Raw genomic sequence first — 21465 nt, 5'->3', positions numbered from 1 at the left:
GTTATGGGCTCTTATAGTAAATCCAAACATCAGAATTATTGTAGTCAACAATATCATAAATGTCTGAATTTATGAATGTCTGAAACCCTCCCTTAAGTATAAGGCAGGAACAAGCCATTATTAGATCGTTTGTGTAACATGAATTGTAGTTTTTAGGCAGCAGAATTGGAAAGGGAGAATCCGACTTTAATGATTTCCCACAGTAATCAGCAGTTAAACTAGAGATTAGTTTATTACATTAGCGACATACACTTAATTTGTACCATCTTACAAACTTCACACTAAAGAGTAAAAGTAAAGAATGTCATGTGTAAGTCCAAACTTAGTTTTACTATTTTCACATTTTATGATAAAAATACATCCCCGGATGCAACCATTGCAACAAACACATACCTGACGATATGAGTCATAACAGTTATGTGGGTGACTCACTCCCTGACGAGCTTGTGCCCCACCAATGAACGTGCCAACGCTCGTCTGTTTACAGCCAATGAATATGAGAGCGGTGGGCGGGATTTGTGTTGTAAAGGGCGGGGTTAGCAACTGATCCTCAAGGGTTCTTCTGTTGGCCACTGACTCCTTGCCATTCATTGTTTGCCCACACGTTGGAGGGGACCACGAGATAAGGTAAGTTACGTTGTTTATGTCCTCGTGTCTCACTGTATTAGTTAGTGTACCTCAGTGTAATCGTTATATGATTATATCACAACTTATGACAGTTTCTAACTTTTGCCATGATATTTATAGGACAGTTGTTGGATTAGTTAGCAACATGAGGCTGTTAGCGTTAACTTGGCGCATTAGCTGGGAAGCTAATGCTAACAGCCTTATTCTCTGAAGGGAATACTCTATCCCTGTGGTAGGTTTTAGCGTCAAAACTGTAACTACCGTTAAAATAATTAAAGTAAGTTTCAAATGCGTTCCGGTGTGATTTGGGTAACATTGTTTGCATTGTTAGCTGAACTAGCGGGCTCACTGGCTAGTTAGAGTTAAGTAGTCTGTTAGATATTATGGATTGAGGTGGTGCGTGGGTTACCGGAACTTGTGCGTCACAGCCCGCCTTTCTGGGACATGTGCCGTTAACTGAAGTCAACAGATCTCACCAAAAGCAAAACGAAATTGTACGTAAACGTAAAGGGTTACTGTGTTATCATTTGTCATTATAAACAAAAATATTCTCCATAACAACAGTGTTGCCACGCACACATAGGCGTTTAACGTTAAGGAAAGGGACTTGAAAGTGCGCGTTAGTAGGTTAACAAAAGAGCACTGGTAGGTCCTTTCTTTTAAAATGACATTATTCAGTGCTTTACAGAGGCGTGGAAATGCATGAAAACAAGACGCTAAAGGATTAATACAGAACAGACAAAAGAAAATACTTCCTTGTCTGTCAGGCTTCGACATTTTTAGCATAATTAAGGTAGATATGTTTGTCAGTTTTTTTTTTGTTTTTTTTTTATTAAAACAGTTGGTTACTGCTGTGATTGAACTGGTACTCACCTAACTAATGTTTATGTCCTTACAGAGACTGTGCATGCGTGATGAAACATATGTGAAAAATGAGGAGAGAAATTGCAGCTGTGGTGTTCTTCCTGAAGAGGCTTGTGATAAAGGGGGGGAAGCTGGAATCGCACAAAATTGAGCTGTTCGTTGAGAGGCTTGCTGTTGCTCTGCAGGAGAAGTTCAAGGGGCACTGGTACCCCGGAAACCCCAGCAAAGGGCAAGCATACAGGTGCGGCCCTCTTTTGACTTTTTACTGACCGCCATAGAGTGCTGTAAGGATGACATATTTCTGTATATCACCCTGGTTTCCTTGTCAAAAAGCCAATTAAATTTTTCCCTCACAAATAAACACCACTTTTGATTTTTGAAGCCTAGATACAATCACCAGAAGAAAAAAAAACTGATGTTAGATGATAAGTGAACTACAACAGGGTCATATGACTTCAACATTACCAAAACTTAACTTCAAACTTGTAATTTGATGTATCTCTGACCTCTTCTACAAAAGCCTTTTCTGTTTGCATGAGCGCAAGTATAAACACAATGAGGCTGTAAAAGTGGATTTGTGAGTAGATCGGTTTTTGTGTTCATCCCCAACAACCTCTGTAGAATTATTTGGCCACTTGTTAGCAACTGCCTTTTTTGAGATGCGTAAAAGCTTTAAAAAACCATGACTCAGGTAACCTAAGACCTTATTTCAGGGATCGAACCAGAACCCCATTCAAAAAACCATAGACTTCAGGACAAGGGAGCCGGGCGTGATAAATGCGTTAGTTATTTCCAAGTATTCGGACTCATTCCTGCAGCACTCTATTAATATGGATTCTTACACATGCAGCCCAGCTTTTCTTATGAATGTGTTTCCATTGATTTTTGCAGACAGCGTTAGGATTCTTTAAAGTTTTGTGTGCTTTGCAGGTGCATCCGAGTGAACAAGTTCTGCAGGCAGGATCCAGAGCTCCTCAGGGCCTGCCGGGAGAGCGGGGTTCAGTACAGTGACCTGGGACTTCCCCGTGAACTCACACTGTGGGTGGACCCCGGGGAGGTGTGTTGCAGGTGAGACTTTAAGAGTGAATCTGGCATACATAGTTGTGTAGTTCACAGATATTACTTGGTTTTAGCATTCAGGTGTCTTTAACACCTTTTAACAGGTGTATTGTTTAGATGATTTTGTTAAAATTGTACTAATATCTCCAACCAGTGATATACATTCAGCTAAGACTAAAAAGAATATCCCAAAACGTTCTAATTATCAATCTTTCAAGACTTGTTCGGTTTTAAATAGTTTACATATTTCCTGCAAAGTGTGTGTGTTCTCTTTAAAAAAAAAAAAAAAAAAAAAGATATGAATTGTTGATGTTTCTCTCCTCTTTTCCCATTATTAGGTATGGAGAACAAAATCCTTTCTTCTCTGTGGCCACTTTCTCTAGTGATGAGGAAGAGGACAAAGATGTTGCAAAGAAGGTGACTAGCGCTTTGGAGAGGGTGACATCAGACTATCACTCAGGTTCTTCATCCGACGAGGAGAGCACACGCACTTCCCCCCTTACTGTCGCCAACAGCCGCTGTGCCTACCAGGTATTGTATTATACATTTTATAATTCCTATGATTAAGAATAAAAAAAATTACTCTATAATAACCAGGTTTGATGAATTGTGAAGCAGCTATGCTTTGTCCTGCCCACTGGTTTTGAAATTGTGTGCAGATAAAACTGTATCATCACCTTCAAACAGTTAATGGGGTCAAAGGCTAGGACTGTTTGTGTTTCAGCTGATGGCAGCTTTTTTGTGTTTTTCTTTCTAGGCAATGAATCCAGCTGCTCCTACATGGCTTCCAAAAAAAATGGTACCAGTGAAAGGTAACATCCTTCCACGGCCTCACTATGGTTTCAGGCCACGCAGCAGAGCCCCCAACACTTTAAGGCATAAACTGTGGTTCCCTCCTGGTTATAGAGGAGGGCCTGGATACTGGGACACAAACCAAAATCTGGCACACAGCTACAGTTAGTAATAATGGTGCATATTGTTCACACTGGACATTAAAGCTGAAGACAACTTTAAGATGACTGACCAATGTTTTTTTTAAACATCAATTTTTATAGCTAAAATATTGATTGTTTTTGAGTCTTTTTTGCACTTTAGATCATTTGTTATAGTTTTGAATAAATCACTTGTATTAAATTAGATATTGAAATTGGAATACTACACGTGTAGTCTTGAAGTACTGTATTTTTACAATGGGAGACTTTCATGTATGGCACCTACTGTCCTTTGTGATGTTTTATTTATTCATAGTGTAGAATGCTCAGATGTATAGGCTTAAATTTATGAACTTTTATTAAACACAATTTCCAAGCATGATGATTTTGTTTATTCTCTTGTTGTTTTCTAAAGGACCCCTTCAAGTATTGTGGCTATGTTTAATCCTTTTTTTCTTTTTTTTTTCCTTCTTGGTGAGACAGTTTATTGAAGAGAGACAAGTATAGCATGCAATGTGGTTATATGTTGTTTCTAACCCACTGCAAGTATTTGGACAGTTGCACATCTTTTGTACCTCAGGCTCTGAGTTTCAGCACATTTAGTTTGATGAAAAATAATGGATACTTTATTAAGTCTCAATTTTAACTAGGTTTACATCAATACTGACAGAACTGTGTAGATACAGGTCTTTTGAGGGCTGTAGTGTACTTTCTATGGTGCCCAAAATGCAAGGGTTCAAAAGTAATTGGACAGATATACATGAAGTCACACACCATCATCATCAGTTCCATTGGAGTCATACATGCCCAAGCCACAACAGAATCAGCGCCATGTTTGACAGATGAGGTGGTGGTTTTGACTTATGAAATGTTACTTTTTTTTCTCCACACTTCCTATTTCCATTATTTTTTTTTTTTTGTCAGTTCAGAGTTCTTCTTGCTCCAGACCTGTACCAGTACATTTTTGTGACCTGCAGCCTGGTCTGATGGTTATGGACATGAAGTCTTCAACTATCTTTGTGATTACATAAGCTGTGAAGTGAATTATTGTAGTCATTAACACACCATAATACTTACTGTCTGTGGGTATTATGGTTGGCACCCCTACAGATAAATCAGAGCTAGTAGTATTAGTTTCATCTATTGACAGGCTTTCTGGAAAGATTGTGTTCAGCTACATGGGCACATCAGTTCAATGAATACCTGGAGGATTCCTTAAATTACTGATTAACTTCTATGCAAGTGAGGTGCTTTATCATCACCAGTGTTAAAAATAATCTTTATTCTAACTAAATGAAAGGGAGCTAACATGCACTCCTACACCATAGGCAAAGTGTAGATCTGGGTTATAGCCATCCAAGGTGTTGTGCGGGATTAATTTAAATGTATCAGTCCAGGGCAAGTATTACTGGAAATGCGAATTTGATATAAGTTTTAAGCACTAAAAGTAAAATGAGGATGCTTTTAAAGATAATGCCAAGAATAGTTTTTGTTAATCAAAGTGCAATTAAGAGAAAAAATCAATTATATCACCCTTTACCTTTATAACTGCACCAGTTCTCCACAGTACACAAATTAAAGGCACTTAGGCGTGACCGCACACACTGTACCATACCGCAAAACACTTGCGCCTTCCCTCCATGAATAAACACGGGGGAAAGCTCCGTGTTCATACCGGCAGAGGGCGTCACGGGATACTGTTTGAGATAACCGCGTGTCACGTGACACCCCGGGGCGCGCTCCGCTGTGCACCTGCAGAGAGAGGCGGAGGAGGAGGAGGAGTGGAGTTTGGATGCTTCGGTCGAGCAGGGCTACAGCTTTTCACTCGGTTTCAGCACAAGTTGTCGGACCAAGTTTCAGTGGAGAAGTCGTGGAATAGCCGGAACAGTGATGGAGCCTTCGATAACCCGGGTCTGCTGTTTTCTGTTGAGCCTGTTCGCAGGTAAGTTTCTGACACCAACGGTCGCTGAGCTACTTTGATTCTAATGATTTTTTTTTTTCACTAAAACGGCAGCGAGTTCAGTCTCGGTGGTCAGCCGTGTTCAGCAGCGTGAACACCGGCGAAACTTACCTTTCTCTTTAATTGAAAGATACTGATAACTTTAGGCTTCATTACCTCATGTTAGTGTGGTTAAAATATAACTTACTCACCGGCTAACCAAACGACACCTGAATACACTTTAAAGAAATTGGCCAACATGGAGTAACTCTGACCCAAGGTCAGTTTAGTGAGCTAGCACAAGAGAACAACCGTCCGCCTAAACCGCATTTAAATTTAAATAGTTTTAAAAAAAAAACTAACTATGGTGGATTATTTCTCAAAGAATTGCTGTTTAGCAATGTGTTTTCTTTCAGTCTTTGTTTCTGTATTTTCAGACAGGGAGAGAGACGCAAAGAAGAAAGAAAAAGAAGGTTCAGCAGGTTATAAATCAAAGTCTGCTAACGTTTTATCAGGCGTTTTTATTGACATTTTGTCTTAATAACCCCAATAAAGTGACAGGGGTTTGGTTTGCTTTACTGATGAGGTGAATCATACCATGTGGGGGTCTGTAGGCTAATTTAATACTTGTAATGAATGGTTTTAAAACGGACAGTATTGTGTTTTAAAAGCCCACAGAGATGAGTTAGAGGTAGATTGTTTCCTGGTCCCTGTAATCTGAGTATTTCCGTGTGATGTGTTTTGGTTTATCGTCTGGTGGTTAACACAAAAGCTTGATCCGCATTTAAACCTGTGGCGACAGGACTTCAAAAGTACGGGCTTTTTTGTCTGCCATCTGCCAGCAGCGCTGACCCCCGCCCGTTTCCCCAGGCCCAAACCCCAGGCTATCACACTGTCTAACTTAACCACATGTTTGGTTGTGTTGACAGCTCTGTTTATGTTGGTGCCATTTACTTTTCAACACCAAGACCCTCATTTGATGAAAGTTTAGTCCTAGTGACCCTCAGCTAAGAGGGTTTTTGTTGTTTGTTGATACTCTAGGTGAGTTGTGTGTAACCTTTGATTAGAGTGGGTCATTTTTAAACCTTCATTGTTTGTGCTAAGTTGCAGTCAGTCATTTAAAAGTGGATATGATCCATTATAGAGCCAAGGGATGTCTTTTTATAGCTCCACCTATTTTCTTTCTCTTTCATCGGGAGCATCATTGAATAAATGATAAAGTTAAGATGTATTCATTTACAAAAATACAGAAGGTCAAAAATCTAACTTATTTTGATTTTCAAAACTTTTCTGTTGTGGTTTATTTTGTTGGTGTGCAGGTGCCAGCAGAGAAATAAATGCAGAAACATTATCGATCAAATCAATATGATATTAATGTGAGTGATTCTTCATCCTAAATATATATTCACCGGCTGTTGTTTATTAACTGTAGCAACTGCATCATTTACTCGAATACATCTGGGTGTGGCTGTTTAGTGTCATGGAATTTAGACTGAAACTGACAGATCCCTCCTCCCACTCTAAACAATAGTGTGAAACTTTTGCTTCAGGATTGTCTTTCGGCTTCAATCAGTGACGTCCTGTGGTAGTTATTGAAATATTTTCTGAGATTTTCATGGGAAGCCACAGAGGTCCATGGTCAGGCCGATGACATTCCAGTTTGCTGATTAGAGAAAAACCGCATGTAATGAAGAAGCGCTTTGTTTAAGCTCTTCCAGGACATCTCTCTATGTAAACGCTGAGGCACTGAGTGTAATATAAGGTTTAGATAATGTGTTGTTGGCCTTCTTTTGTCTCATGACTCACATTGTTGTGTACACTAGTTTGGGCTCATTACCATCCTAATGGCATCAAGGCCTCGTCATTTGGCTGCTGTTCCACTTCAGCAGGCAAGAACAGTATCTGCCAGACTCATAGCATTTTTTTGAAATGGTTTAGAAATACACAGAAACGTTACTGTGTATTTCCAAGACATGTTGAAATAACATGGCTTAGAAATAACTAACCATTCTTAAATGGCAAAATAACAAATAGGTTCTTTCTGCTTCATTTCTTTGTGCTATTCGTCCTTGGGGCACTGCATTCAATTTCAAATATTGACAAAAGAAATTTAATTGTAAGTGGGAGATGTGAAACCCTTGAAATTATAACCAGTGATGAGGATTTAGAATCAATATAAGTGCAGATGACATTCATCTAGCCTTCACATTTCAAGTGGAATTAAATTTAGTCCTCATTTTGTTTGTGTTGAGCTGTCACTATCGGAAAGGGGGTTGTTTTTACAGGTTAGCATGAAATCATGTGAGATGTCAATAGTAGATAAATAAGCGAATATTTGGTTTGTGGCCACTCTTCCTGAAGGCTCTACGTTGACTGACTTTGGGCAGTACACAGTACACACAGTGTTCAATCCAAAAAATAAACATCATGGTAAATCTTATTATTTTTAATACCTTCCAAGAATTTTGATTGTTTTGTGTTTGTTTTCTTGTTGAAGTGGAGGTCCCCCTTGTTATTCCTTTTGATACTCAAGACTGTTCCATCAAAGGAATACACCTGATGACAGTAGTTCTTCTTACACTATTTTCAACAATATTTTAAATGAAAAGTTAACCACTAGTTTTAAAAACAAGGCAAAATGCTCACTGCGTCAGCAAGCCTGGTCCCTACTAATCTATCATCAAAGACCTTTTCCAAGAAACATTATGTGTTTGTTAATCATTAGATGCTGTGGTTAACGCTGCCTGCCATGTCTGTCCACATCATCCCTCCCTCCACAGACACTTCTTGATTTCTGTTTGCCAGTCGGTGCTTTGTGCATGTTGGAGTACTTGAATAGGATTTGAACTGTCATTTTCCCTGCCTTAGTGTTCTCTCCATCCCCCTCCACTCCTGGCTGTATGGCCCAAGAGTGTAGCCACTAACTGAGGATAAACAAAAACCTGGTGTAACTGTGAGCAGGCGCAGAAAGTTGTTACCTGATAAGCCTACAGCCAAAGGTCCTGGCCAGGAACTGGTTGCTTGGTTACCTTTTGAAAACAGACACACATATACAGGGAGTGTACTGTGTGTGTGTGTGTGTGTGTGTGTGTGTGTGTGTGTGTGTGTGCGCTCTGGTTGCTCTGGTTGCTCTAGTAAGCTACCCTCCCCCTTGCTTGCCTGTGTATACTATGTCCTGGTTTACCGCTGAAAAAAATCCCTGTTAATGCACAGTAGCTGTTGCAGATGAAAAGAATATCTTGATACAACAGAGGTTTTACGAGGAACTGTCATTGGAGGAACAGTGTTCGCACTTTGACAGCTAAGTGTGTACTGTAAGGTGAGAGGGCCCATGAAGAAATAGTTACAACCACAGACATGGTTGGAGGCATGAACGGCACAACCTGAGCCATTGTCATTGGCCCTGCGGAGACAGTAATGACTTCAGGTCACATTCACTTGTCATGACCCAGCACTCCAATGCAACTACTTGCTTCCTGTTGGCTGAAACATGTTGCAGCCGAAGCCTCTCCTCTAACCAAGCAGCCGCCCGCTCCGCCTGGAGCCCCCTGTCCTTGGAAATGAAGCAGGAACATGTAGAATTGGATTACACTCCAGGGACACTGCTTTTGTCCTCCACAATCTGATGATGGGGACAACTGCGCATGAATATTCACAGCCTTGGACGTTAATATTTTAGCATGCCAGCCCTGTGCAAGCCTCGTGCCAACTCTTGTTCACCTTTTTATAGGAGTGTGAAACGCTGATCCCGCCTTTACCTCGCCACATTACCCTAGCTCTCCCCTCGTTCGCCCGTCCATTTCATGTCTGAATTACTGAATGAACAAATTGCCACCTGCTAGAGAATCAGTGAAAATGATTAATAGTGGTGCTTGTTTCTGAGTCCTGTTAATGGCTGTGCAGCCTCTCTGTATTCAGAGCTCATTCCTTTTTCACAGGTAGGGAGTAAAACTGCCTTCTGGTCTGCTGCCAATGATTCTTGTAGGAAGATATATTGGCAAGAATTTGCTTGACCCCCTTTGTCATAAAGTCAATGTTATATTGACAGATATTTCAAGTTTGTATGTCTTCTAACTTCTACAACACTTGGTGTTGGCCACAGTATTGACCTGCTGACAGTACCAGGCTCCTCAGGGGCATGCAAATGATGTGCTGTATTGACCAATAAGTTTAGCTCTGGAGAAGTTTTGCCTAAATGACACAAGCACTGATGAGTTCATAAAGGTCATGCTTTAGTGTGCGTATGTTGGAACTAGGGCACCACAATGTATTTGTTAGCTTGCGTGCTTGTTCAGCTTGCTTGTTTTGTCCGACCAACCGTCTAAAACTCAAAGGCATTCAGTTTAGTGATGTAAAAAAACTGAACAAGCAGCACATTCTCTCATGAGACCAGAAAATGTTTTAAATTCTTCTGGATAACTGACTTAAATGATTAAAAAATGGTTTTGTGTTTTCGCAGAATTTTGAAAAATATTAGCATACAGGGTTTTTCCTGGCTGAAAATTAGGCAGGGGTGGTACTATGGCTCTGCCTGATGCACAGATGACGATGCAGCGCCACTACATTGCCGTAGCGGAGCACAGCCGCAATTGCAGTTACAAACATCAAATTCACTGAGTAACGAGAAAACAAGTACTAGAAATTGTCGGGAGGCGGTATGAAATTGACGCAGGCGGCCACCTCTCAATTCTTTATGTAGGAAAAACCCTGAGCATATGATTTTATTGTCAGTTGATGGACTAATATTCCTGTTGGCCATACATAGAAAAGCTGTTGTGGTTACGAGTTTGCACAACTTGATGGTAGGTAAGCAACAGGCATCAATATGTGGTGAGAGAGCAACTGATCAATTGACCATTCGCTAAACCTGAACAATGATTAATTACTTTATTTCCTTATCATACTTACAATACTAGACTAGTTCTGCATTGTAATGTCCTCTACACAGATCATCACCTGGTGAGGATGCTGACTGGCATGTTTTATATCATATATGTAGCCATCAAGTGTGTGTTTAAAATTATTTTACAAGGTTCTCATTTTATAACAAGTCAGATGGAAACATTAAAAAGTGAGATGGAGATGGCATGAGAAACCAGCTCATGGAGCTCACACTAGCATAATTAGAGAGCCTGCTAACTTGGCTGCCACTTTACAGTTGCCAGCTAGAAATAAGAAGTGAACATTGCATCAGGTCTAGTCTCAAATCTCTGGAGTATGAAATTCACTTGTGAATGTGTATGAAAACTATTGACAATTGACTTATAACTAACTGGACTCAATTAATTATTTTAACACACAGACACCAAAAGTATTTTTTTGTGATTGAAAGGAGGGAAGGAGATGGTCTCATTTCAGTGTAAAATTTGAGCAGAAATAACCAGCAGCCATTACCAAGCTGTTGCACTCTAGATACAGCCATTATTTTATAATCACTTCGTCAGACAAAATTCACAAAGTGCAAGTTAATGACAGGAGCTGTGCCGTGAGATCGGCTATAAGGACATTTAAAACCAGAACAGAATGTCAGAAAAAATTGGAGACCCACATCTGCCTGCAGGTGATCAGATCATCTGTTGGTATTGGTAACCCCATTTTAGTTCTTTTACAAAATTCATAGATTTTTGAAGCCAGTGTTAAAATTCAGAACTCTTCTTTAGCAGTTTTCTGATTATCCATCAGTGCAGCCCCTCAGGTAGAAGAACCCGTGCTTTTTCCTGTCACTCTATGAATTTCTTGTTCCTTACATGAGTCTGCTGCACTGCTGAAAAACAGGAGGGAGTTGGAAAACAGGGACAGTGTGTTGTTGCCCTGTTAAATTTGTATTTAAATTTGTGGTTAAAAGAATGTGTGAAGACTTTAACTGGTTGCTTCATGTCATAAAATTGACAGTATTGTTTCCTTTCAACATCTTGGTGTGTTGTGGGATGTAATCTAATAAATATTGGAGCCTTTAGGAACTATAGACTTTTTAGTCTTGTTTCATGAATGCACTGTTTTTAAAGATTTAGACAAAAATTGATTGATTTTGTTCGTTCATAAGTTTAACATGTCCTCTGGAGACAAAGTACAGAGACACCTCTGAATTCTTCAACAGCTGAAATGCTTAAAATCCAACTGAACAGGGATTGTGCTGAAGGAGAGCTGTTTCCTCTGCTATCCATGTAACCTATCAGTTAAAACAAGGTCACTGCAGCGCTGATTTTCCCTGCTCTCTTGAGTCCATCGGTCATCATCACTGTGTCTCGCTGTTAGGGCGATAAACACCCCCAAAGCACATTCATCACTTAGCCACTTGATGCCCAGCTCTGCAGCGCCCACAACGCCCTCTGCTCCTAATGAGGAATAATGGGCTCTATGAGAAATAAGCTGTTCACTGTGATGATGATAAGGGTTTTCACGTACCTCATATCTCAAATGAACATCGCCAGATTTCCATTTTTCTGTGGATAAACGGCACATTAGCAAGGAAGACGCAACACACTAGGCAGTGAAGGAGATGTGAAGGATTTTGTTACAGAATGCTGCATAATTATTTGGAAAAATGCCACTGGAATTCATTGAATGTTCAAACTGAGGTTGCTGCTTTACTTAAAGTACAAGAATTTTGTAAACAAGGCTTTAATGACGACTTAGCTATGATGGAATTCATTTTTCATGGTAATTTTCGCTGTTTTCAAATGGTGGATGTCTCAAACTGGATTCATTCTGTCTGTATAGTGTGCTATAACATCCACAGTCTGAGACATGGACGTTATCGCACACGGTGTGTTTTGTCTGATGAATGGAGGGAATTGCCTGTTAAAACTGATTAATGTGAAATACTCCACAGCCAACATTCAGGTCTCCAAAGCATTACTCTACTTCTGGTTCCTCCCCTTGCTTGAACTTAGGATGTATTTCGCCACACTTTATATATTCTGGTTATTTTGCATAATGTTCTCACGGCATCTGAGCTAGCCATCTCGGTGTGATGATACACAGTGTGGCAGGCAGGTCCCCAGGGTGCTGCATCTGCAGGTGCTTGTGTGCAGTCTGTTTCTGCTTACCTGCTAGCTAGGTGTCAGCTCAGCTCGACAAACGCTTGAACCACTGTTACATTATCCAGTGCGCAGTGTTAAAGAATTCGGCTTAGTACATGTGGAAGTGGAAAGTAATCACTGTATCATGTAAAACAGACCTGACAATTTACTCTGACAGTAAATCTCTTGTTGCCAGTTTTGACTTCGAATAGATGCATAATTTTGGAGATAACCACCGTATTTTATTGTGCATGTCACATTATTATCAGCTAATGTCCAGGCATTGTTTTACACAGAGCTGAATTGTGGGAAGATGATTATATTTTGTTCTCTCTTCAGCAGTAAGCCCCCACTCTCCCTGCTAAGAACATTAGAGTTAATTGTGTGTCTAATCTTGAAAAATATTATGGCTCAGAAAATAAGCGACATAAGCAGAAGGTGGGGTGAATTTTTGGTGGAGGGGGAGGGGGTAAAGCAGCTGTTGAAGGAGCCATTTTTAGCGCCTATCTCATTGAAAAACATTACACATTGTCAACTGCGGGTATGGTGGGAAAGGCAAATAAGTGTTGTCTGTAGAAAGCTTCTGTCATGATTCAGTCCCACTCAATTCTGCTCCCTGTGGATTTGATATTCAAGTCAGTCTTTGTCTGTCTTAGTCTGATGTTTAATCATCATGATGTCAAATTATATAGTTATGCTAATAACTCCTGTCCATAAAAATGGGGGATTTGTTATGAAAAATGCCTGTTGCCATGCACAAAATCCCACTCGGAACAGTTTTTTTTTTTTTTTTTTTTTTTTTTACAAGGGTATGATTGCTTGTATTATAGATTTAAGAATTACATTAAAGCGGTTGTGTAGTGAAATTTTATGATTCAGACCGAATCTTGTTAGGAGTGTTACGGAGTATTGATACAAAGCGACACAGAATTAGACCCAGAAAATCCCATTTCTTGTAACATTTGTTGCCTCATAATCAAGCTGATGCTAAACTGAGGGCAAAGCCTGTGATGCAGATCCTCACTGTTTAGACTCTGTAAAGAGCAAAAATATTAAATGTAGATTTTCATGTTAACCCAGACAGGCTGTGCAAATCATCATCGAGTGAATGTCTGATGTGTTTCTCTGATGTGGATAAATTTCATAATGTGGAAGAAGATAAGATGCTGTTGGTGCGTTTGCAGGTGTGGGAAGATATGAAGAGAAGAAAAGCTGCTGTATATGCAGGCTGTAATATTTCTGCAAAGTGGCCCTAATCTCCTTTGAAAATATGAATGCAAGTAAACACTTTGTTTTCATGAAAGAGCATTACATGAGATTAGATCAGATGAAACCTTTCCCCACGGGGGAATCAGGCCATTGCAGTAACAGAGGAAATTATACCACTCCATTCTTGAAAAAAGTGAGCATTTGAATGAGAATATTACTTTAAATTCTTCTACTTGAATGATCTCTGATGCACACTGTAGGGTTACGGTTAGCTGATGTGTTTTTTTTACTTGTATGTTAAAGCAACTTTGGAGAAGTGGAGTGCAAATGTATATTGTAGTTTAACACGTTTTCACTTCATTCAGGCGACTTCCATTATGTTTCTATGGTTTTAAAACCAGTTGTCCTAAACAAGTGTGGCTGTGTGCCACATCCCCTCTCTTCCATTTACATTCATTAAAGAGGCCTTTTCCTCGTCCTCCTGCCTCGGAGATTATTACGCTCGGGTTGGTTGTTGGATCTATAGGTATGATGACCAGGACACGTGCTACAGTTGGGTGTAGAAAAGGCTCAACGCCTGATCCACAGCAAGGTCAGCAAGCCACAACAGACATTTAATTACTGTAGTGCATCTCGCCGCCATGGGAGGAAATCGGCAGCTGGCCCAGTCGCCCTCCAGAGAGATGAGATTGAATTGAAAATAGCTCTGTGACTGGCTGGTTTATGATAGTCAGAACACACATTACTGCACAACCTTAATCACTAGTGCCGCTGTTTTAATAAGCAGCACACATGAGCCACCAGGCTGCAGTTGTTGCTGGTGAGTTCCTGAAGAACCAGCTGTTAAGTGTCTTAATGGAGCTCATGTATAATTCATGGGTCACACACAGAGCTGCGTGGCGGCCTGGCTTTTTCTGAGTGGCCGATAATTGGAAGAGAGTGAACCCCCACCCCATCTCAGTCATACTGGCACTCACAGCACCCAACTCCTTTCATAAGATGTAGAGGAACATCAGCTCTAGATTTAATCCCCCTGGGACAGGACATCTATCTGACGTGAGTAAGGAGATGATTTATCAGTGACAGTTAGTGCTGTAACACAACTCAGAAGCCAGAGTTGTGGATTAATGACCTGTGGACACATAAAAAGAGCCTGTGGCTGCCTGGCAATGTCACCTGGCATTTTAACAACGAAAAAGTCTCTTATCTCCAACTCTTATTAATTGGCTGTTAACATTTGTTGGGTAAAACTTTAACATCCCCAGAGCCTTAAAGCCTCTTGTCAAAAAAATATGTAGCTTTTGTTTGGACATGAAAAGTCCCTGATAATCCCTCTGCTGTAAGATCTGTAAGCGTGGGAAAATTCTGGATACCGTTGACCTGGATCAAAGTGAACCGATACTAGAAGACCATAAACATCATCACAGCACATTTACTCTCAGCTTATCTTTGATTCAACATTTTAAACCCGTATCAACATGAAATCTGTTGTTTATATTTTCATATAAAAGTCATGCTACGCAATGTGAACAGTCGTCATTGTCCAGTGCCCCACTCACTTTGTACATGTCAGCCTGATCCAGGATGACCTATAAGCAGCGTTTGGCTGCCTGTCTAGACGACTCAGGGGTCAGACCTTTTTAGATGTCATTAGAGACATGGGGGAGTTGGCTTGTAAGGCAGGTTTCTGGAAAAAGCACTTTACATCCACTAAACATTCAACAGTCGAACGACCTTGCAGAATCTTCTTTAGGTGTCAGGTTGTTTGTAACTGACATTTTTTTCCCTTTTTGCATGTTAAACAAGATGTTATAATGGCATAAAGACAGCTTTACATCAAGTGTGCCAATTCACACTTAAAACAACTAGTTCAAAGTTCAGTCCATAAAGATGAAAATGAACTAGTTCACGTTAGTAGTTCATTTTTTAAAATTTTGAACCAAGTTCACAGTTTCAAAAATGAACTAGTTCACGTTTATTTTTTCCTTTTTTTTTTTTTAAATAAATAAAGGCAGATAATCTTTTTCAATAGAACCTCCTTCTACCCATCCATCACCAGCCGCAAATCATTGCCACTACCAAACTAAATGAATTATTGTACGCCACCAACACAGACATTAGTTAGATTTAAAATCTGTATATAAATATAATCCGTCTGAGTCTTCACTTGTTTGTTCATAAAACTGCTTCAAATGCTCAAAAAACTGGCTTCAGCAGATGCGTCTGCTGTATGGCACCAGCTAAGCTTATGGCTTATGTGTCTATGGAGACGTCATGTACATTGAACGCCACTCACGTTCATGTTCATCATTTGTAAACTGATTCGTTCAGTTCAGCGTTCACTAAAAAAAAGAAAAGCAGCAGTTCTCTCTCATCCCATTAATTAAACGAATATTTTACTTTGACTGATGTGATGTTTGTGGTGACAACAAAGGTCAAACTTGGTTTTCTTGTTTGTTCTGAAAGACAGATATTTGGTTCCCTTTCCGAGGAATATGGTGAGTTTTTGAACATTTACAAAGTGGTCAGCATTTCATCTGCAACTGCCATTGTGTTTTGTGTTTTATTTGCATTCAGAAATGATCTCTCTATGTGTTAGTTTTTATTTGTAGGGCTGAGCAGTATTTGAGCATGAGGAAAATGTTGCATCACATAATCAAGCTGTTTACTGTTTGACTCACTTTACGCCGTGTCAGAACTATATTAAGTTACTGCTCATGCAAACAGACCATCCTACATCCTACTGCTGCTGTTTCACATTAAAAGCATTCGACCTGTGAAATACTTCACTTTTATTGTAAAGCAGTCGCAGGAAACGCAGCGTGTTTGTCACTGAAGTTAGTGTTGACAGCGATTATTTATCTTGTCTGTTTTTTTCATCGGTGGTTGAGTAATGGAGCAGTCAGGAGCAGCCACAGTGAGCTGTTAGATGAAGAGTAGGCGACAGGCTTGCACACCTCCACCTTCTCTCCAAGATAAGCAACTTTTCGACTTGTGTAGCGTGAAATCAGATCACATTTGCTCATGGCAAGATGAGAAAAAAGCCCAATTGACTGACTTCTTTGTTAAACTGAAGTGAGTTGGAAACGGATACACCGGCTGTTCGTCTGTTGTATTTCTGACAACGCATTACTTGTTACCATGGTAACTGCAGGTATCCTCAAATCAACGATGACTAAAATCTTAACCATTACAACTTTGATTTAACATCACTAAGTGGAGAATATTACAGGACATTGTCAGCAGCTCATGTTTGTGTGTTTCTTGGAGCTGCCGTCATTAGAAACTGAAATGGATGATGAAAGATGTTGTGCGAGCAACTGCTTTTAACTTGAGTGGTTTGGCTCCTTAATGCATCCCTAGTATCGGCTTTACTCTGCTGTGTGTTATAAAATAGTACAGCTGCTGCTCTTTGATTCAGAGGCAATTTCACGCTGTGGAGTCCAATTTAATGTGAGGATAGCGTAAATGTCTTTGCACTGTGTTTAATGTTTTCTTAAGGAGTTTGCAGCGATCAGGTCTGTACGATTCTCTCTGCAGATGCCTGGGTTGTGAAGATGGATCTAATTAGCCCTCGAAGACTATCGGGGTCAAAGTAACAAACTGTTCACTCGCTGCAGTGCACGACTCCAAGAATCCCCTCGAATCTGAGCTGCGTGTCTTTAATGGGCTTACTGCATTTATCTCGACTGTCCAGACTCTCCACTCCTCTTTATGAGTATGACAAGCCTCATCTCACGCACAGTTAAAGAACACAACACAGGGAATAAATACCGTGATATTGTAGGACTTCCTCTTGTGCAGGATAGCTGAACTAGTGCAGTGGAGTTATTTTTAACATTCCCAAACGTGTCTTGTCACTTAATGGTGTATGTAGACTAGAGTGGTCGTTTTGAGCTCTCTCCTCATGTCTAGGCTGAGAATGCGAGCTGGAGGCATGAATAAACCCAGCGGTCTCGGCTAAGCTGTAACAACAACTGACAGTCTTCGCCTGCAGCTTCCTACAGGGCTCAGCACTCAGGTGCTTTTACTACACCTGCCTCACAGAACCTCAGAGTGAAGAAGAGACTCCAGCCTTGAAACATCAGCCTTGTTTTACTGCATGCACAGAGAAAAAGAGAGGAAAGAAAAAGGATTATCCATCTTGTTATCTTTTAACTGCAGCCTTATCTTGATGTCCTGCTGTAGTGACTCCCCCACACAGAGGACAGGAAGGGACTGTCTGTGTTGTTACACTTTCACAAAGACTGCATTCTGGCTGGTGGAGAGTCCTTTGGACAGGATGAGAGGGTTTAGAGAGAAGGGATGTTACAAATGCATTTGAAAAGGAATTGATGTATTAGCAGTTATTACAAAGTACTTTGTCAATGCACCATTTCTGCCCCAGGCAGCTTTCAGCAGCAATCTATCCAATGAAATGAACTGTGTTGGTGCTGTAGCCTTTGACAGCGCACTCTGGGCTTAAAACACATCATATAGGACTGTGTATTATCTAGCAAAGTCCAGAAGACCACCATCATGCAACATCCTTTAGGCGAGGGACCTAATTTTAGACCAGAATCTAGAGGAAACGGCATGAGCAAGGCAGACTAATTGATTGCCTCCCAGCCAATCCAGCTGACAGCAATACATGGCTCTGTGCAATAGGCTGCTGTGTAAATCTAACATAGACAGAGGTAACATCCTAATCTGCAGGAGTTGGCCCTCAGTTTCCATCCAACTCAAAACATGAAAAAATCAGATGTAACCAAGGTAACTGAATCTCGTCTCTGCCATTTTTAACCAGCAAGAACAAACCGATTCAAGAGAAATGTACGTAAGCTGAAGTAAATTACATTTTCATTCTTCAAGGTACTTAAAGTTTTGTTTAATTACTTACTTACTAAGTTATTTCCAATAGTGGTGAGACTTAAAGTTTTAAAATATGCCGTACTCCATCTGAAGGAACAAGGGAGGAACCCAGGAATTCATTGGGAGGCATTTGTGTTTGAATTCTTGATATTTTATACATTCCTGTGAACTGTCTGCAGTCTGGCCCCAGCCCTAATCCTTTTAGTGGTTTGGCTGTGAGCCATAAAAGTCTTTACCTCTCCATAGGTGTTTACTTAATACACATTTTGTGTATATGTGACCAGATTTACCTCAGCACCTTTTTAAAGTTAAGTAAAAACAAGTCCTCAGTTGACTGAGCACAACGTGCCAGAGTTGTTAGTGTCAGTGATTTGTTTCAGGTGGTATGAGGAAGTAGTTTCTTCTTGCTGAGGAAGGCACATCAGACTAAACTTGCCTTGTTTCATTCTTATGGCCCCCAGATATTTAAGCGAATATGCTGCAGTGAAACATCCACCTCAGACTGAGCAGATGAAATTTCTGAGCTCTGGAAATTCCAGAAATGTGAAATAGTTTCCCCTCCTGAGGAGCTGCTGAGTTTTCCCATCACTAATGACACTGAAAACAGGCTTGTTAGGAGCTCCAGAAAGACTTCTAATCCCTGAATTATCCCAGTGTTTCAAGGCTTGTAGTGTGATATTCACGCTCTGTTGCTTTAAGCTGACTTCTTGCGTGTTCACCTCTCTGATACGATTAAGCACAGTTGTGAGAAACCTTTGTTTGCTTCTATATATTCACACATTTTGCTTGTCTTCTGTATCACATGTGAGGATGTATGTTCTCTAAAAGCCCCAGTGGAAACCACTCTGTGAGAGTCCATCAACGGTCTGAATAAAGTAGCTGCACTCTGCTGCACTTGTGTCTCAGTGTTTGATCAGCGACGCTGCCTCCTGATCACAGTTGGCATTGTGCCCTGGGGCCCGGACAAAGGCTAGGCTGGGGCGCCGGCAGGGGCCTGGTCTGTATCAGACACTTTATTTGTTTTGGGGGATGGGGGATAGGATCGGCTACAGCACGGCTGCCTCCCCCTCAGTGCATAGAAACCCCTGTGTCAGGAGAGAGACGCCCCATGACTACTCCCCACCGAGACATCTGGCTTTAATTTGTTTGGTTCATAGTAAACTGCCTGGAAGCTTAGAACAGAAATACCTGCCTCTAATAAACGGCAGTTCTTTCAACAGCCTCACCTAATTCTCATTTGTTACATATGTCATTAACAATATAAAAGAGGTGTTTTACATGTGTTCTTTGTGTTCCTGTGGATAGAATAAAAATGTAGAAAATGCCATGGTACTAAATGCACCATCTTGGCTTTCATTTCCCAAACCACCAAGTCAGAGATGCATGTCATCACATCAGCAACATGTGATTGCAGTGTGTCTCCAATCCTCTATGCAGATTATGCAAATAAAAACTTTTTGTGGAAAATCCAGTAGCTAAGTCATATTTAGATCCAATCTGCACATGAGATATGTACTGATAGCAGATGTAGAGGGGATGAGCGTCGGCCAACAAATACCAGACTGCTGTCTCACACTTTCTCCCTTAAACACTGACTGATGATTGATGTAAAACCTCTACCTTGTCCTTTAAACCTCCTCCTCCTGTACTGTATTGAGGATTAAGTGGCAACACAGAGACACAAAATATATGTGTGTGTGTGTGTGTGTGTGTGTGTGTGTGTGTGGCATATTCCTCAGTTGTACTATTTCTCAAGTTAGGCAAACTGCTTTCACGTGTTCAGTAATTGCTTGCAGGAATTGCTGAATTTTTTTGTCTTCCCAGCAAAGTGAGGAGGACATGATTTTGTAATTACTCCTCTGGCATCTCTGACTGAAGCAAACACTCCAGCTGTTTCATGTGTCTATTGCCTCTGAGTCACAACTACATCCACAGACAGGCATTTTTATAAACCAGGCACACTAATGTATCTGTGACACATCTCATATTCGGCACTCTCGTGCTCCTTTGCCTCTTCTGTTTTAATTTCCTCCTCACATGATTATATTGGCACATTTGCTATTGTTTCCCATGAGGATGTTATCAGTGGGCTATCTGTTTGATGCTCCTTGGACTGGCATCTTTCCTATCAGCTTCATGGCACAAGCAGTCCCCGTATTGACACAAGCTCACCATGTCCCTGGGCTTCAACAAACCAGGAGCCTTTTATTTGTGTGTGTGTGTGTGTGTGTGTGTGTGTGTGTGTGTGTGTGTGTGTGTGTGTGTGTGTGTGTGTGTTTCCACAGGTCTCAGAGATACTGGGCATTCTTATCTGACTCTTCAGGGTGCTTTAGATAAATTTGCCTCCTCTCACAGGGGTGGGGGACAGGGGGAGGATGGGATGTTGTAGGGTTGGCCACGGTTATTTTTAGTGGTTTGTGTTGAGCTGTAGAACAGTTCATGGTGGCAGAGAGGTTAGACAAGCAGCAGCTGGTTAAATCCACTGTACTACACCTTATAAAATGGTAATGAATACTATAAATAGGAAGTCCAAAATCCCAGTGCCCTAACTTGAGAGCCTTTATGTTGAGGACTGTAGTTCCTTTTTCCCCCCCGACTGATCAGAGACATTTTTGCTGTTTTTAAATGATGGAGGGATTATTAATCTAATTTGAATCTATAGAAAATATGTTAAAATTCTCCCCTTTAATGATTTAGTGTAGCAGCAGGGAGGTGTTAATTGATTTATATAGAAAATATTAGGATTGTTGGTAAGGCCACGCTCTCATTAATTAATTACATTATGGTTATTATCACTGTTGATGTTCATGGATTCGAGCATCAATTGGTTCCTGTGGACTTTCACAGTGATGGCCCCATAGGCTCGTCTAAAAGCTGTCAAATGCTCAGGCGGCCGAGTAAAGTGCCTGTCATTCGTCACCCCTTCATCATTTAATGTTCAATTATGTCAAAACAGCCTTTA

The 21465-nt window shown here is 40.6% G+C and overlaps 2 protein-coding genes across 2 annotated transcripts in view; both read left to right on the top strand.

Annotated features, from left to right (window-relative positions):
- Positions 1–534: 534 nt before the first annotated feature.
- btg3 (B-cell translocation gene 3) lies at positions 535–3864 on the top strand. The gene is made up of 5 exons (XM_023417690.2): positions 535–627; positions 1526–1732; positions 2422–2559; positions 2889–3081; positions 3308–3864. The coding sequence occupies exons 2-5, from the start codon at positions 1560–1562 to the stop codon at positions 3509–3511; spliced, it is 708 nt and encodes a 235-aa protein (XP_023273458.1). The 5' UTR covers positions 535–627; positions 1526–1559; the 3' UTR covers positions 3512–3864.
- Positions 3865–5259: 1395 nt separating this feature from the next.
- The window catches only part of cxadr (CXADR Ig-like cell adhesion molecule), a 39096-nt gene continuing 22890 nt past the window's right edge, over positions 5260–21465 (top strand). Inside the window, exon 1 of the mRNA XM_023417784.2 lies at positions 5260–5424. Coding sequence (XP_023273552.1) covers positions 5373–5424 — 52 coding nt within the window. The 5' untranslated portion in view covers positions 5260–5372. The remainder of the gene's footprint in view (positions 5425–21465) is intronic.

This window comes from Seriola lalandi, unplaced genomic scaffold, assembly GCF_002814215.2.
Source record: "Seriola lalandi dorsalis isolate HSWRI2012SDOR001 ecotype SW California unplaced genomic scaffold, Sedor1 jcf7180002054577, whole genome shotgun sequence".
NCBI lineage: Eukaryota > Metazoa > Chordata > Actinopteri > Carangiformes > Carangidae > Seriola > Seriola lalandi.
The sequence above is the reverse complement of the archived record's forward strand: the minus strand, read 5'-3'. Positions and strand labels throughout refer to the sequence as shown.

Bases quoted from the DNA above. Each gene is read 5' to 3' on its own strand.
- btg3 (XM_023417690.2), top strand. From the start codon at position 1,560: ATGAGGAGAGAAATTGCAGCTGTGGTGTTCTTCCTGAAGAGGCTTGTG. The intron at 2,560-2,888 runs GTGAGACTTTAA...TCCCATTATTAG, and splicing joins CCCGGGGAGGTGTGTTGCAG to GTATGGAGAACAAAATCCTT. The intron at 3,082-3,307 runs GTATTGTATTAT...TTTTCTTTCTAG, and splicing joins ACAGCCGCTGTGCCTACCAG to GCAATGAATCCAGCTGCTCC.